Genomic DNA, 16,474 nt, shown 5'->3' with positions numbered 1-16,474 from the left:
AAACACAGTACAGCCATCTACCTGTCTATTTATATATATCTATATATCTATAAATATTTAGTATTATATTGTATAAAATGATAATATTATATGTACATACAATATATTATATTATTAGCAAAGCACAATATTAGCATTATCTATATTGAACTATACCACTATACTGTAATATTAGATGCAATATATAACATATAATTATTATTATTATATGGTATTATTATTAGTATTATATTGTATAAAATGATAATATTATATGTACACACAATATTTTATATTATTAGCAAAGCACAATATTAGCATTATATATTACTATATTGAACTATACCACTATACTGTAATATTATATGCAATATATAACATATAATTAATATTATTGTATTATTAGCAAAGCACAATATTAGCATTATATATTACTATATTGAACTATACCACTATAGTGTAATATTAGATGTAATATATAACATATTATTATTATTAGTATTATATTGTATAAAATGATATTATATGTACACACAATATATTATATTATTAGCAAAGCACAATATTAGCATTATATATTACTATATTGAACTATACCACTATACTGTAATATTATATGCAATATATAACATATAATTAATATTATTATATTATTAGCAAAGCACAATATTAGCATTATATATTACTATATTGAACTATACCACTATAGTGTAATATTAGATGTAATATATAACATATTATTATTATTAGTATTATATTGTATAAAATGATAATATTATATGTACATACAATATATTATATTATTAGCAAAGCACAATATTAGCATTATATATTACTATATGGAACTATACCACTATACTGTAATATTAATATTATTATATGGTATTATTATTAGTAGTATTATATTGTATAAAATGATAATATTATATGTATATACAATATATTATATTATTAGCATTATACATTACTATATTGAACTATACCACTATACTGTAATATTATATGCAATATATAACATATAATAATTATTATTATATGGTATTATTATTAGTATTATATTGTATAAAATGATAATATTATATGTACACACAATATATTATATTATTAGCAAAGCACAATATTAGCATTATCTATATTGAACTATACCACTACACTGTAATATTATATGCAATATATAACATATAATTATTATTATTATATGGTATTATTATTAGTATTATATTGTATAAAATGATAATATTATATGTACACACAATATATTATATTATTAGCAAAGCACAATATTAGCATTATCTATATTGAACTATACCACTATACTGTAATATTAGATGCAATATATAACATATTATTATTATTATTATATGGTATTATTATTAGTATTATATTGTATAAAATGATAATATTATATGTACACACAATATATTATATTATTAGCAAAGCACAATATTAGCATTATCTATATTGAACTATACCACTATACTGTAATATTAGATGCAATATATAACATATAATTAATATTATTAAACGGTATTATTATTAGTATTATATTGTATAAAATGATAATATTATATGTACACACAATATATTATATTATTAGCAAAGCACAATATTAGCATTATCTATATTGAACTATACCACTATACTGTAATATTATATGCAATATATAACATATAATAATTATTATTATATGGTATTATTATTAGTATTATATTGTATAAAATGATAATATTATATGTACATACAATATATTATATTATTAGCAAAGCACAATATTAGCATTATCTATATTGAACTATACCACTATACTGTAATATTATATGCAATATATAACATATAGTTATTATTATTATATGGTATTATTATTAGTATTATATTGTATAAAATGATAATATTATATGTATATACAATATATTATATTATTAGCATTATACATTACTATATTGAACTATACCACTATACTGTAATATTAGATGCAATATATAACATATAGTTATTATTATTATATGGTATTATTATTAGTATTATATTGTATAAAATGATAATATTATATGTATATACAATATATTATATTATTAGCATTATACATTACTATATTGAACTATACCACTATACTGTAATATTAGATGCAATATATAACATATAATTAATATTATTAAACGGTATTAGTTAAACTACCTCTTATCAGTCCGCATGTGTTGTTGAATGTTTGCCATATATATCTGCATTGTGATCCGCCCCGAATGCACTTCGGGTTGAAAAGGGCGGAATATAAATACTGTAAATAATAATAATTATTAATATAATTGTTATAGCTCCCAGTATAAAGTGGTGAGAATGGATCCTTGTCATTCCGAGTGAATTCTAATGAGGAAATCCTTCATTAATATCTTGTCTGTGTCGCTGGGGGAAAACAGCATTTCCGTACACAAGTTATTCTTTTATTCCTCATCTTTCTGACCTAAAAAAAGGTTATGAAATAGAATAAAAACAAAAGAACACCAATCCCCCCCGTTCTTTAAAAAGTTTGGTTTGTAAATACAGTAATACAGAAACATTATAACTTATTCACATTGCTTGGAAAAAAACCCAAAACAAAAAATATTAACAAGTGAAATGTTCACTTTCCAGTCTGCTTTTGACCACTTTGTCGTTCTTTTTGGAGAGAAAGGCAATTTCCAGTTTGGAACCATAGTCGTTGCAGGGTTGTGATCCTTATTGTTACTTAGGAAAAGTCTGTAGTAACTTCAGAGTATCAGTAAAAGGAGGAGGTGTTGGAGCAACAAGTTGTGTCTCCATGTGGAAGTAGAGACGTTTTCGAGTCCAGCAGTCAGGGAGGTGATCTTTCTCGGGTGGAATATAAATAAAGTCTTGTTGTGTTGTTGTTATAGCACATTTTGCTCTAGTTTTTGGTGAATATCTCATCACAGAATCTCAACCGATTCAACCTAGTTGTGGCACAAAAAAAAAGAAGTTTCTGGAGTAGAACAACTTATTTCCAAGTCTTTCCGCACAATTAAACGGGAAATGACACTCTCAAACCAGGAATAGAACATTATTTTCCAATTTTGTCACATAGTGTTATAGTATCCTAGACTACAAGCACCATCCAGGAACACACAATCAAAGCCTCCCGACAGATGGCCATCCAGCCTCGGCTTAAAAATCTCTGCCACGCTGAGAATGAGATCTCTTTTCCTGCCGTTCGAAGCTTTGACTCGAGGCAAACATGTGCTTCATGTATGCAGCTCACCTTCCGTCAACTGTCACTTTAGTCCCAAAATGAGCACGACTCGGGAGGAGGAGATGGCACAATGAATTTCAAGAACAACAACATTCATACGTATTTACAGGGAACGAGGTTCGCGGGACACTCGGGGACAAAGAGAGAGTTGGGAGTGTTGTGTGGTTTTTTCTGGGCCGTATGGCCACGGTCTAGCAGCATTTGCTCCTGACGTTCTGCCTGTATCTGTGGCTGGCATCTTCAGAGGAGTCTTGAAAGGATTTGCTGATACGCCTCCCATCCCAAGACAGAACATTTAGATGAAGACAAACATAAGGCAACAGAAATTCTGGATCCGTCTTCCTTCTGCCAGAAGACAAGTAACATTACGTATGTCACGCGATGACTTTCGTTCCTAGGTTATAAATGTCTTTTCCGAATTGGTTCTATCATAAAAACATAGGGAAGGCTCATTAAACTGCCAAAACATTGTTTTTACGGGAAGGACATCCTGCTAGAGCACATTTTGCTCTGGTTTTCTCATCCAGTCTCGATTAAATATAATGGAATAATATTAATAACAATATTTACTCTGGGACCCTAAGCTGAGTCTGAGAGAGTACTTCCTCATGACATCTGATGTGTGCCAATGGGCATTAATAATAATAATAATATTAATAACAATAGTTACTCTGGGATCCTAAGCTATTAATAATATTAATATTAATAACAATAGCTACTCTGGGACCCTAAGCTGAGTCTGAGAGAGTACTTCCCCATGACATCTGATGTGTGCCAATGGGTGTTAATAATAATAATAACAACAACAATAGTTACTCTGAGACCCTAAGCTGAGTCTGAGAGAGTACTTCCCCATGACATCTGATGTGTGCCAATGGGTGTTAATAATAATAATAATAACAACAATAGTTACTCTGAGACCCTAAGCTGAGTCTGAGAGAGTACTTCCCCATGACATCTGATGTGTGCCAATGGGTGTTAATAATAATAATAATAACAACAATAGTTACTCTGAGACCCTAAGCTGAGTCTGAGAGAGTACTTCCCCATGACATCTGATGTGTGCCAATGGGTGTTAATAATAATAATAATAACAACAATAGTTACTCTGAGACCCTAAGCTGAGTCTGAGAGAGTACTTCCCCATGACATCTGATGTGTGCCAATGGGTGTTAATAATAATAATAATAACAACAATAGTTACTCTGAGACCCTAAGCTGAGTCTGAGAGAGTACTTCCCCATGACATCTGATGTGTGCCAATGGGTGTTAATAATAATAATAATAACAACAATAGTTACTCTGAGACCCTAAGCTGAGTCTGAGAGAGTACTTCCCCATGACATCTGATGTGTGCCAATGGGTGTTAATAATAATAATAATAACAACAATAGTTACTCTGAGACCCTAAGCTGAGTCTGAGAGAGTACTTCCCCATGACATCTGATGTGTGCCAATGGGTGTTAATAATAATAATAATAACAACAATAGTTACTCTGAGACCCTAAGCTGAGTCTGAGAGAGTACTTCCCCATGACATCTGATGTGTGCCAATGGGTGTTAATAATAATAATAATAACAACAATAGTTACTCTGAGACCCTAAGCTGAGTCTGAGAGAGTACTTCCCCATGACATCTGATGTGTGCCAATGGGTGTTAATAATAATAATAATAACAACAATAGTTACTCTGAGACCCTAAGCTGAGTCTGAGAGAGTACTTCCCCATGACATCTGATGTGTGCCAATGGGTGTTAATAATAATAATAATAACAACAATAGTTACTCTGAGACCCTAAGCTGAGTCTGAGAGAGTACTTCCCCATGACATCTGATGTGTGCCAATGGGTGTTAATAATAATAATAATAACAACAATAGTTACTCTGAGACCCTAAGCTGAGTCTGAGAGAGTACTTCCCCATGACATCTGATGTGTGCCAATGGGTGTTAATAATAATAATAATAACAACAATAGTTACTCTGAGACCCTAAGCTGAGTCTGAGAGAGTACTTCCCCATGACATCTGATGTGCACCAATGGGTGTTCATATTAATATTAATAACAATAGTTACTTTAGGACCCTAAGCTATTAATAATATTAATATTAATAACAATAGTTACTTTAGGACCCTAAGCTGAGTCTGAGAGAGTACTTCCCCGTGACAGCTGATGTGTGCCAATGGGTGTTAATAATAATATTAATATTAATAACAATAGTTACTCTGGGATCCTAAGCTATTAATAATATTAATATCAATAACAATAGTTACTTTAGGACCCTGAGTCGAGACTGAGAGAGTACTTCCCCATGACATCTGATGTGTGCCAATGGGCATTAATAATATTAATATTAATAACAATAGTTACTTTAGGACCCTAAGCTGAGTCTGAGACATCTGATGTGTGCCAATGGGTGTTAATAATAATAATAATAATAATAATAATAACAATAGTTACTCTGGGACCCTAAGCTGAGTCTGAGAGAGTACTTCCCCATGATATCTGATGTGTGCCAATGGGCATTAATAATAATAATAATATTAATAACAGTAATTACTCTGAGACCCTAAGCTGAGTCTGAGACAACTGATGTGTGCCAATGGGTGTTAATAATAATAATATTATTAATAATAATAACAATAGTACTCTGGGGAAGACCCAAATGTTTTAAAAGTGGGTGGATTAAAAGATTAAAATATTTCGTTATTTCCGGAAACAAAAAATTCTATTCGTATAGGGAATGAAAACGAAACTGAGACAAAATGAAACAAAACGAAGAGCGATTCCATACAAGTGCACACCTCTAAGTACTTACTTAGGCGATCCCTCATAGTTCGAGGACGATGGTCTTCCATCTTTGGTGTCTTGGGGGTGGGTTCTTAGGTGGTTGAAGAGACCTGTTCTTGATCCACATGTTCTCCAGACGGAAGGCGGTCCCGGTCAGGGTGGGCTTGACGGGCCTTCCTCTTGGCACGTTTCTCCCTTAAGCCTTCCATTTATGCCTCTTCGAACCCAAGTTCCTGGAGTAGAATAATTGCTTTCCAAGTCAGGACGGCACCATTAAACAGGAAATAACACTCGTTAATGTGGGATTTGTGTATTGATAGTCTTTAAATGCAATTTGTGCCATGCTTGTGTTGCAACTGATTGCATCATCCTGAGTGTACTATAGTCTGGAAAGAGTTAATTGCCAAGAAGCAACGATGACCTTGATGTGTGGCTGGAACTAAGGAGTATCCAGACACAAGTGTGTGTGCATTACTGATTGCGTCTGTTCAGTCGAGACCTGTCTACCTAAGAGTCGAGTTCTGTCTGCCTAGAGTCGAGTCCTGTGTTCATCTGTCTGTTTGTGTTGATTCAATAAAATTTTGTAAATAGTTTTACCAATGTCTCTTTGGAACTAGGGAGTATCCAGACACAAGTGTGTGTGCATTACTGATTGTGTCTGTTCAGTCGAGATCTGTCTACCTAACAGTCGAGATCTGTCTGCCTAGAGTCAAGTCCTGTGTTCATCTGTTGTCTGTTTGTGTTGATTCAGTAAAACTTTGTAAATAGTTTCAACGTCTCTGAGTGTTTGGAACTAGGGAGTATCCAGACACAAGTGTGTGTGCATTACTGATTGCGTCTGTTCAGTCGAGACCTGTCTGCCTAGAGTATCTGTCGTCTGTTTGTGTTGATTCAGTAAAACTTTGTAAATAGTTTCACCAACGTCTCTGAGTGTTTGGAACTAGGGAATATCCAGACACAAGTGTGCATGCATTACTGATGTATCTAGAGTATCTGTCGTCTGTTTGTGTTGATTCAGTAAAACTTTGTAAATAGTTTCACCAACGTCTCTGAGTGTTTGGAACTAGGGAGTATCCAGACACAAGTGTGCGTGCATTACTGATGTATCTAGAGTATCTGTCGTCTGTTTGTGTTGATTCAGTAAAACTTTGTAAATAGTTTCACCAACGTCTCTGAGTGTTTGGAACTAGGGAGTATCCAGACACAAGTGTGTGTGCATTACTGATTGCGTCTGTTCAGTCGAGTTCTGTCTGCCTAGAGTATCTGTCGTCTGTTTGTGTTGATTCAGTAAAACTTTGTAAATAGTTTCACCAACGTCTCTGAGTGTTTGGAACTAGGGAGTATCCAGACACAAGTGTGCGTGCTTTACTGATGTATCTAGAGTATCTGTCGTCTGTTTGTGTTGATTCAGTACAACTTTGTAAATAGTTTTTCCAACGTCTCCGAGTATCTCTTTGTTCTGCGCTCCACTGATTCCATCCAACTACTGTTGCGCTGCAAATACTCTTGACACAAACCAGGAACAGAACATTTCCTTTTCAAGTTTTGTTCCATAGTGTAAGAGGTAACCGTTGTGTTTCACTCGTTGTGTCCTCCTTCCCGAAGTCTGTACGGTGACGGCAAAGGGAGGAAGCCAAGGCCCCTCCTTGGGCACCAAGAGGACGGAGGAGCCCCCCGAGTGTGGGGACGAGGGGACGGAGCGCAACTCCCAACAGAGCCATCAATAGAAGGAGTACTGGTTCTCCACGGCTCGGGTTCTGCTCCGGGCGCTCTCGCTCTCGTGGTAGTCCTCGGCCCCCGTGGTGGAGGAGGCGGCAAAGAGGCGCTCGGTGCTGTTGCTCCGGCTCCGGGCGCCGCCGAGGGTCCCGTCCATGCGGTGGTAGAGCGAGTGGCTGGCCGAGGAGGAGGCGGAGGAGGAGGAGGGGGTGCCCTCCGAGGGGGAGGCCGGCTGGAAGGTGACCGGGACCGAGCCGGACGAGTAGGGCTGCGGCGGGAGGTCACTCCGGCAAGTGGGCGGCTGGGAGGCCACGGCCGAGACCGGGCAGGAGTCTGGAATAATAATAATAATAATAATAATAATAATAATAATAATAAACTCGGGCGGCTTACATGGGGCCATGCCCAGAACAATACAATACAATATCACAAAATATAAATAAAACAACAAACCATAACGCATTAAACCATACGATCAAAGAAAATATACACTACAATAAACAAAATCAAAAGAACAGTAGAATAATAAAACCAATGGAACGGGGAAGAAAGGGCAGAACGGTGACAAAAATCCCAGTCTTACTAAGTCTCCTTGTGGAGAGAAAAAGCGGCATATCACAACAAACACGATCATAATGATGACGGTAATACATTCTCAAAGGCCACAGCAACACGTGGCCGGGCACAGCTAGTTACAGTGGGGTATAATAATAATAATAATAATAACAACAACAACAACAACAACAACAACAACAACAACAACAATAACAGATACATAGCCGCTTTGAGTCTCCTTGTGGAGAGATACAACGGGGTATAATAATAATAATAACAGATATATAGCCATTTTGAGTCTCCTTGTGGAGAGATACAGCACGGTATAATAATAATAATAATAATAATAATAATAATAATAATAATAATAATAATAACAGATATATAGCCATTTTTAGTCTCCTTGTGGAGAGATACAGCGGGGTATAATAATAATAATAACAGATATATAGCCATTTTGAGTCTCCTTGTGGAGAGATACAGCACGGTATAATAATAATAATAATAATAATAATAATAATAATAATAACAACAACAGATATATAGCCATTTTTAGTCTCCTTGTGGAGAGCTATAGCGGGGTATAACAACAACAACAACAACAACAACAACAACAACAACACTAATAACAGAACAACAACAACAACAATACTAATAACAGATACATAGCCGCTTTGAATCTCCTTGTGGAGAGATACAGCAGGGAATAATAATAATAATAATAATAATAACAATAATAACAACAGATATATAGCCATTTTGAGTCTCCTTGTGGAGAGATACAGTGGGGTATAATAATAATAATAATAATAATAATAATAACAACAACAACAACAACAATAACAGATACATAGCCGCTTTGCGTCTCCTTGTGGAGAGATACGGCGGGGTATAATAATAATAATAATAATAATAATAACAGATATATAGCCATTTTTAGTCTCCTTGTGGAGAGATACAGTGGGGTATAATAATAATAATAATAATAACAACAACAACAACAATTGCATTCTAATACTAATAATAGTTAGCTACTTTGAGTCTCCTTGTGGAGAAAAAAGGTGGAATATAAATACACATAATAATAATAATAATAATAATAATAATAATAATACCTTCTAATAATAAATACATAGCCACTTTGAGTCTCCTCGTCGAGAGAAACAGCGGGGTATAAGTAAACATAATAACAATAATATATTCTAATACTAATAATAGAAACATAGATACTTTGAGTTTGCTTGTGGAGAGAAAAAACGGAGTATAAATACACATAATAATAATAATAATAATAATAATAATAATAATAATAATAATAATGATACCTTCTAATAATAAATACATAGACACTTTGAGTCTCCTCGTCGAGAGAAACAGCGGGGTATAAGTAAACATAATAACAATAATATATTCTAATACTAATAATAGAAACATAGATACTTTGAGTTTGCTTGTGGAGAGAAAAAACGGAGTATAAATACACATAATAATAATAATAATAATAATAATAATAATAATAATAATAATAATGATACCTTCTAATAATAAATACATAGACACTTTGAGTCTCCTCGTCGAGGGAAACAGCGGGGTATAAGTAAACATAATAACAATAATATATTCTAATACTAATAATAGAAACAATGATACTTTGAGTTTGCTTGTGGAGAGAAAAAACGGAGTATAAATACACATAATAATAATAATAATAATAATAATAATAATAATAATGATACCTTCTAATAATAAATACATAGCCACTTTGAGTCTCCTCGTCGAGAGAAACAGCGGGGTATAAGTAAACATAATAACAATAATATATTCTAATACTAATAATAGAAACATAGATACTTTGAGTTTGCTTGTGGAGAGAAAAAACGGAGTATAAATACACATAATAATAATAATAATAATAATAATAATAATAATAATAATAATAATGATACCTTCTAATAATAAATACATAGACACTTTGAGTCTCCTCGTCGAGAGAAACAGCGGGGTATAAGTAAACATAATAACAATAATATATTCTAATACTAATAATAGAAACAATGTGGAGAGAAAAAACGGAGTATAAATACACATAATAATAATAATAATAATAATAATAATAATAATAATAATGATACCTTCTAATAATAAATACATAGACACTTTGAGTCTCCTCGTCGAGGGAAACAGCGGGGTATAAGTAAACATAATAACAATAATATATTCAAATACTAATAATAAAAACATAGATATTTGAGTTTGCTTGTGGAGAGAAAAAACGGAGTATAAATACATATAATAATAATAATAATGATGATGATACCTTCTAATAATGGAGAGAAAAATAATGGAGAGAAAAAGCAGGGTATAAATATTAATAATAATAATAATAATAATAATACCACCACTATGTCACACGATTTTTCTTCCTGGGTTTTCCATGTCATTTCCTAATGGTTTCCCTGGCGAAATGGCAAGAAGGTGAGCGGGACTTACCGGTCAGCAGACTTTGCGCCACAACGTAGCTGCGCAGCGTGATGTCGGCAGAGCCGCCGGACTCGAGCGGGATGGGATGCATGTGGAAATGCCGCAGCATGTCGAAGATGGTCTGGAACCAGAGGTGCTGGACGTGGCACTGGCCGTTCTCGTTCAAGGAGAGTCGCAGGTGCTGAAAAACATCGCGAGTGGTTTTTTCAGTGCATAAATTAGTCTCAACTAATTCAACAAAAATGACGTTCCTGGAGTAGTAAAGCCTAGCTTGCTGTCAACCTAAGCAGCTCGAAAGCAGATGTGGCTATAAGTAGAAAATTCTAGGTACCACTTAATGTGGGGAGGCTAATTTAATTTAATTTACGACTCCTCCGGAAACTTTCACATATTTATTTATTTTTTATTCACGGCGGTGAATAGCCAAGCTTGCTGTCAACCTAAGCAGCTCGAAAGCAGATGTGGCTATAAGTAGAAAATTCTAGGTACCACTTAATGTGGGGAGGCTAATTTAATTTAATTTACGACTCCTCCGGAAACTTTCACATATTTATTTATTTTTTATTCACGGCGGTGAATAGCCAAGCTTGCTGTCAACCTAAGCAGCTCGAAAGCAGATGTGCCTATAAGTAGAAAATTCTAGGTACCACTTAATGTGGGGAGGCTAATTTAATTTAATTTACGACTCCTCCGGAAACTTTCACATATTTATTTATTTTTTATTCACGGCGGTGAATAGCCAAGCTTGCTGTCAACCTAAGCAGCTCGAAAGCAGATGTGGCTATAAGTAGAAAATTCTAGGTACCACTTAATGTGGGGAGGCTAATTTAATTTAATTTACGACTCCTCCGGAAACTTTCACATATTTATTTATTTTTTATTCACGGCGGTGAATAGCCAAGCTTGCTGTCGACCTAAGCAGCTCGAAAGCAGATGTGGCTATAAGTAGAAAATTCTAGGTACCACTTAATGTGGGGAGGCTAATTTAATTTAATTTACGACTCCTCCGGAAACTTTCACATATTTATTTATTTTTTATTCACGGCGGTGAATAGCCAAGCTTGCTGTCAACCTAAGCAGCTCGAAAGCAGATGTGGCTATAAGTAGAAAATTCTAGGTACCACTTAATGTGGGGAGGCTAATTTAATTTAATTTACGACTCCTCCGGAAACTTTCACATATTTATTTATTTTTTATTCACGGCGGTGAATAGCCAAGCTTGCTGTCAACCTAAGCAGCTCGAAAGCAGATGTGGCTATAAGTAGAAAATTCTAGGTACCACTTAATGTGGGGAGGCTAATTTAATTTAATTTACGACTCCTCCGGAAACTTTCACATATTTATTTATTTTTTATTCACGGCGGTGAATAGCCAAGCTTGCTGTCAACCTAAGCAGCTCGAAAGCAGATGTGCCTATAAGTAGAAAATTCTAGGTACCACTTAATGTGGGGAGGCTAATTTAATTTAATTTACGCCTCCTCCAGAAACTTTCACATATTAATTTATTTATTTTTTATTTACGGCGGTGAATAGCCAAGCTTGCTGTCGACCTAAGCAGCTCGAAAGCAGATGTGGCTATAAGTAGAAAATTCTAGGTACCGCTTAATGTGGGGAGGTTAATTTAATTTAATTTACAACTCCTCCGGAAACTTTCAGATATTTATTTATTTTTTATTCACGGCGGTGAATAGCCAAGCTTGCTGTCGACCTAAGCAGCTCGAAAGCAGATGTGGCTATAAGTAGAAAATTCTAGGTACCGCTTAATGTGGGGAGGCTAATTTAATTTAATTTACGCCTCCTCCGGAAACTTTCACATATTTATTTATTTTTTATTCACGGCGCACACATACATATATAATATATCCTTGCCTTGGCTTTCCCCTGGAAATTGAAGGTCAGGACGTATTCTCCGGGCCGCGTCTCGCTCTGCCGAATGACGAAGAGCCCGTGGCTCCTGGTTCCGCCAAACAGGACCAGCTGGGCCGCCTTGACCCGCGAGAGCGTCCCGTGGAACCAAGGGAAGTCCGAGAGGTTGAGCTCCGCTTCCGTCCCGACTTCCTCTCCTGTAACAAGACCCGAGTCAGCACCAAGGACAGGGCTGGGCTGTGGCGCAGCTGGTTAGCAGCCAGCAGCAATAAATCACCATTGCCTGGGTCCGGGTTAAGCTCCTGACCATTAATAGCCTAGCTTGCTGGCCACCTAAGCAGCTCGAAAGCAGATGTGTCTGTAAGTAGAGAATTCTAGGTACCGCTTAATGTGGGGAGGCTAATTTAATTTATGACATCACAAAACTACTGATGGTGTAAGTAAATAATAATAATAGCGAGATGCCTCTCTGACCCTGCAAATCCAACCTTGGGTCCGGGTTAAGCTCCTGACCGTTAGTAGCCTAGCTTGCTGGCCATCTAAGCAGCTCGAAAGCAGATGTAGAGAATTCTAGGTACCGCTTAAAGTGGGGAGGCTAATTTTACTTAATTTATGACATCATAAAACTGCTGACGGTGTAAGTAAATAATAATAATAGCGAGATGCCTCTCTGACCCTGGAGATTTTCTGGGACGGAATGCGGTACCTGGCGGGTGTCCCCCCGTGGCCGGCGAGTCCAAGGTCTGCAGGAAGTTCTCCAGGGGAACGTGGGCCTTGGGCTCTCCCGCAGAGTCCCTGCTCCGGCCGTGGGGCGCCGTGACGACCGTGGCCGCGTTGGGTGGTGTGTCCAGCAGAGCCGCGGAGCCGGCACACCGGTCAGGAAACCGAGGCACGTCTGGAAAAGCCAAACCAGTGACGTCACAGAGGGCCACTTCACCCAGCAACAGCCAAACCTGACCCTTGAACAGCCAAACCAGTGACATCACAAAGGGCCACCTTACGTAGCAACAGCCCCTGCGGTACAGGCAGACAATCAGAAAGACGGACAGTCACACACTCTGATTCTATATATATATAAAAGAGTGATGGCGTCACGGCGACCCACAAAACAACAAAACTACAGGCCGCCCAACCTCGAAATTTGACAACACAACTCATCATCCACGCCTCTAGGTTGATACAACAAAAAGAAAAGAAAAATAAAGTCCTAATTAGAGGGGGAGGAAGAATTGTTTTTATCCAATTGCTGCCAGTTAGAAGGCTAAGCTCTGCCCACTTGGTCTCCTAGCAACCCACTCACCCAGGGGACAGGCAGAGTTAGGCCTTGGCCTGTTCCACAGATTATCTAATTTGCACTGGATTATATGGCAGTGTAGACTCAAGGCCCTTCCACACAGCTATATAACCCATTTATAATCTTATATTATCTGCTTTGGATTATCTGGACTCCACACTGCCCTATAATCCACTTCAGTGTGCATTTTACACAGCTGTGAAGAAGGGGCCTCATATAATCCGGTTCTAAGCAGATAATATAAGATTATAAATATAATATGTAATAATTACTGTGATATAGAATCATAGAATCGTCGAGTTGGAAGAGACCTCATGGGCCATGCAGTCCGAACCCATTCTGCCAAGAAGCAGGAAATCACATTCAAATAATCCAGAACAATATAATCTCTAAAATCAGGACAGTAAATAAAGAGCAACACTCTGAAAGCATAAGCCACAGCAATGCGTGGCCGGGCAAAGCTAGTATTATATATATAGAGGATGTGAGAAAAGCCCTTCTTACCCTCGGTGAGGAACTCGCAGCTGCAGGAGGACATCCGGCTGGGCAGGCAGGCTCCCTGGGCGCAGGAGGCGAGTTCGATGTCATCGCCACTGTCCCTGGAAGGAAGGAAGGAAGGAGGGAAGGAAGGAAGAGAAATCAGATTGTGTTTTCAGTCCCAGGACCAGGGGTGCCTTCCTTCGTTTCCTTTCTGCATTCGTTTTGTGTCGACTGTTCGTCAACACGAAATGATGAAATTTTCATAGGAAACGCGAGGCGACACGGAAACGAAAGCCGCACCGTCATCGTGCTTGCTTTCGTTTTCCTTTCGTTTCGGCCCCAAAACAATAAGCAGGTCCTGACAGAGGGGTTACAGCTGAAGTGTACCAATGTATCTATATATATAAAAGAGTAATGGTGTCATGGGACCAATTCCCAGGGCTGAATTTGCAAGCCCTGGAATTGGAGCCATAACATCAACACTCCTGAATGTCTCATGAAAACACCTGGCAGCAGAGCATGGGAACTCGGGGGTGAAAATCATAACAATTATAATGAGTAGTTTGTGTGGGAATAGTAGAAATGTGATACAGGGGGTGGGGTTTGGTGATGATATTTACGTGTGATGTTACGTTGCAACCAAGGTGATAAAATTGCTTGTATGTAAACATTATGTCATTCTCGACTTTTTCCAAGTCGTGTGTTCTTCAATAAAGATTGGGTTTGATAGCAGCTGTCTTTGATCTGCGTTCATGCTGGTCGTTTGAAGTGAGCGCGACATAATGGCATCATGGCAGTGGACAAAACAACAAAAGTAAACACCCCACAACCTCGAAAATTGACAGCACAACCCCTCATCCATGCCTCTAGGTTGATACAACAAAAAGGAAAGAAAAATAAAGTCCTAATTAGAGGGAGAGGAAGAATTGTTTTTATCCAATTGCTGCCAGTTAGAAGGCTAAGCGCCGCCCACTTGGTCTCCTAGCAACCCACTCAGCCCAGGGGACCCTTTACCTTAACTACCACCAATTCCTCAATATTTTATTTCCCATACCACCATACTTCGCCACAGCAACGCGTGGCCGGGCATAGCTAGTCTATATATATAAAAGAGTGATGGCATCAGGGCAGCGGACAAAACAACAAAACTACAGGCCCCCCAACCTCGAAATTTGACAACACAACCCATCATCCACGCCTCTAGGTTGATACAACAAAAAGAAAAGAAAAATAAAGTCCTAATTAGAGGGAGAGGAATAATTGTTTTTATCCAATTGCTGCCAGTTAGAAGGCTAAGCTCCTCCAACTTGGTCTCCTAGCAACCTAATAAATAATAATAAAAAACACTAAAAAATAATTACAAACACTAAAAATTAATACAATAAAATACTATAATAACAGAAAATAACTAAAAATAATACAAGAAAATAATAAAATATAATAAATAAAAAGATAACTTACAATAAAATTAATTAAAAAATACAAATAACGTCAAATAAAAATTACACAACAATTTTTAACCAATACCACCACCACTTTGCCACAGCAACGCGTGGCCGGGCACAGCTAGTATATATATAAAAGAGTGATGGCATCAGGGCAGCGGACAAAACAACAAAACTACAGGCCCCCCAACCTCGAAATTTGACAACACGACCCATCATCCACGGCTCAAGGTTGATACAACAAAAAGAAAAGAAAAATGAAGTCCTAATTACAGGGAGAGGAATAATAGTTTTTATCCAATTGCTGCCAGTTAGAAGGCTAAGCTCCGCCCACTTGGCCTCCTGGCAACTCACTCAGCCCAGGGGACAGGCACAGTTGGGCCTCACTTAGGCCTCTTCCACAGATTATCTTATTTGAACTGGATTATATGGCAGTGTAGACTCAAGGCCCTTCGACACAGCTATATAACCCATTTAGAATCTTATATTATCTGCTTTGAACTGGATTATCTTGACTCCACACTGCCATATAATCCACTTCAGTGTGCATACTAAACATAAAGACAACCATACAACAGACATTCAATGCCACCACGACCTCAACAATTTCTCACCAACACCACCAGAC

The 16,474-nt window shown here is 36.9% G+C and overlaps 1 protein-coding gene across 4 annotated transcripts in view; it reads right to left on the bottom strand.

Moving 5' to 3' along the window:
- Nucleotides 1-2,401: 2,401 nt before the first annotated feature.
- The window catches only part of sh2b2 (SH2B adaptor protein 2), a 36,771-nt gene continuing 22,698 nt past the window's right edge, over nt 2,402-16,474 (bottom strand). For 3 of the 4 annotated variants that reach the window (XM_062960058.1, XM_062960057.1, XM_062960059.1), the window contains exons 5-9: nt 14,426-14,520; nt 13,334-13,522; nt 12,631-12,824; nt 10,771-10,942; nt 2,402-8,058 (exon numbers count right to left, since the gene is read on the bottom strand). In XM_062960058.1, the coding sequence (XP_062816128.1) occupies nt 7,730-8,058; nt 10,771-10,942; nt 12,631-12,824; nt 13,334-13,522; nt 14,426-14,520 (979 nt within the window). In that variant the 3' untranslated portion in view covers nt 2,402-7,729. The remainder of the gene's footprint in view (nt 8,059-10,770; nt 10,943-12,630; nt 12,825-13,333; nt 13,523-14,425; nt 14,521-16,474) is intronic. The other variant, XR_010000227.1, reaches the window with a different exon arrangement.

This window comes from Anolis carolinensis, unplaced genomic scaffold (genome assembly GCF_035594765.1).
Source record: "Anolis carolinensis isolate JA03-04 unplaced genomic scaffold, rAnoCar3.1.pri scaffold_7, whole genome shotgun sequence".
Taxonomy (NCBI): domain Eukaryota; kingdom Metazoa; phylum Chordata; class Lepidosauria; order Squamata; family Dactyloidae; genus Anolis; species Anolis carolinensis.
This window is presented reverse-complemented; position numbering and strand designations above follow the sequence as displayed.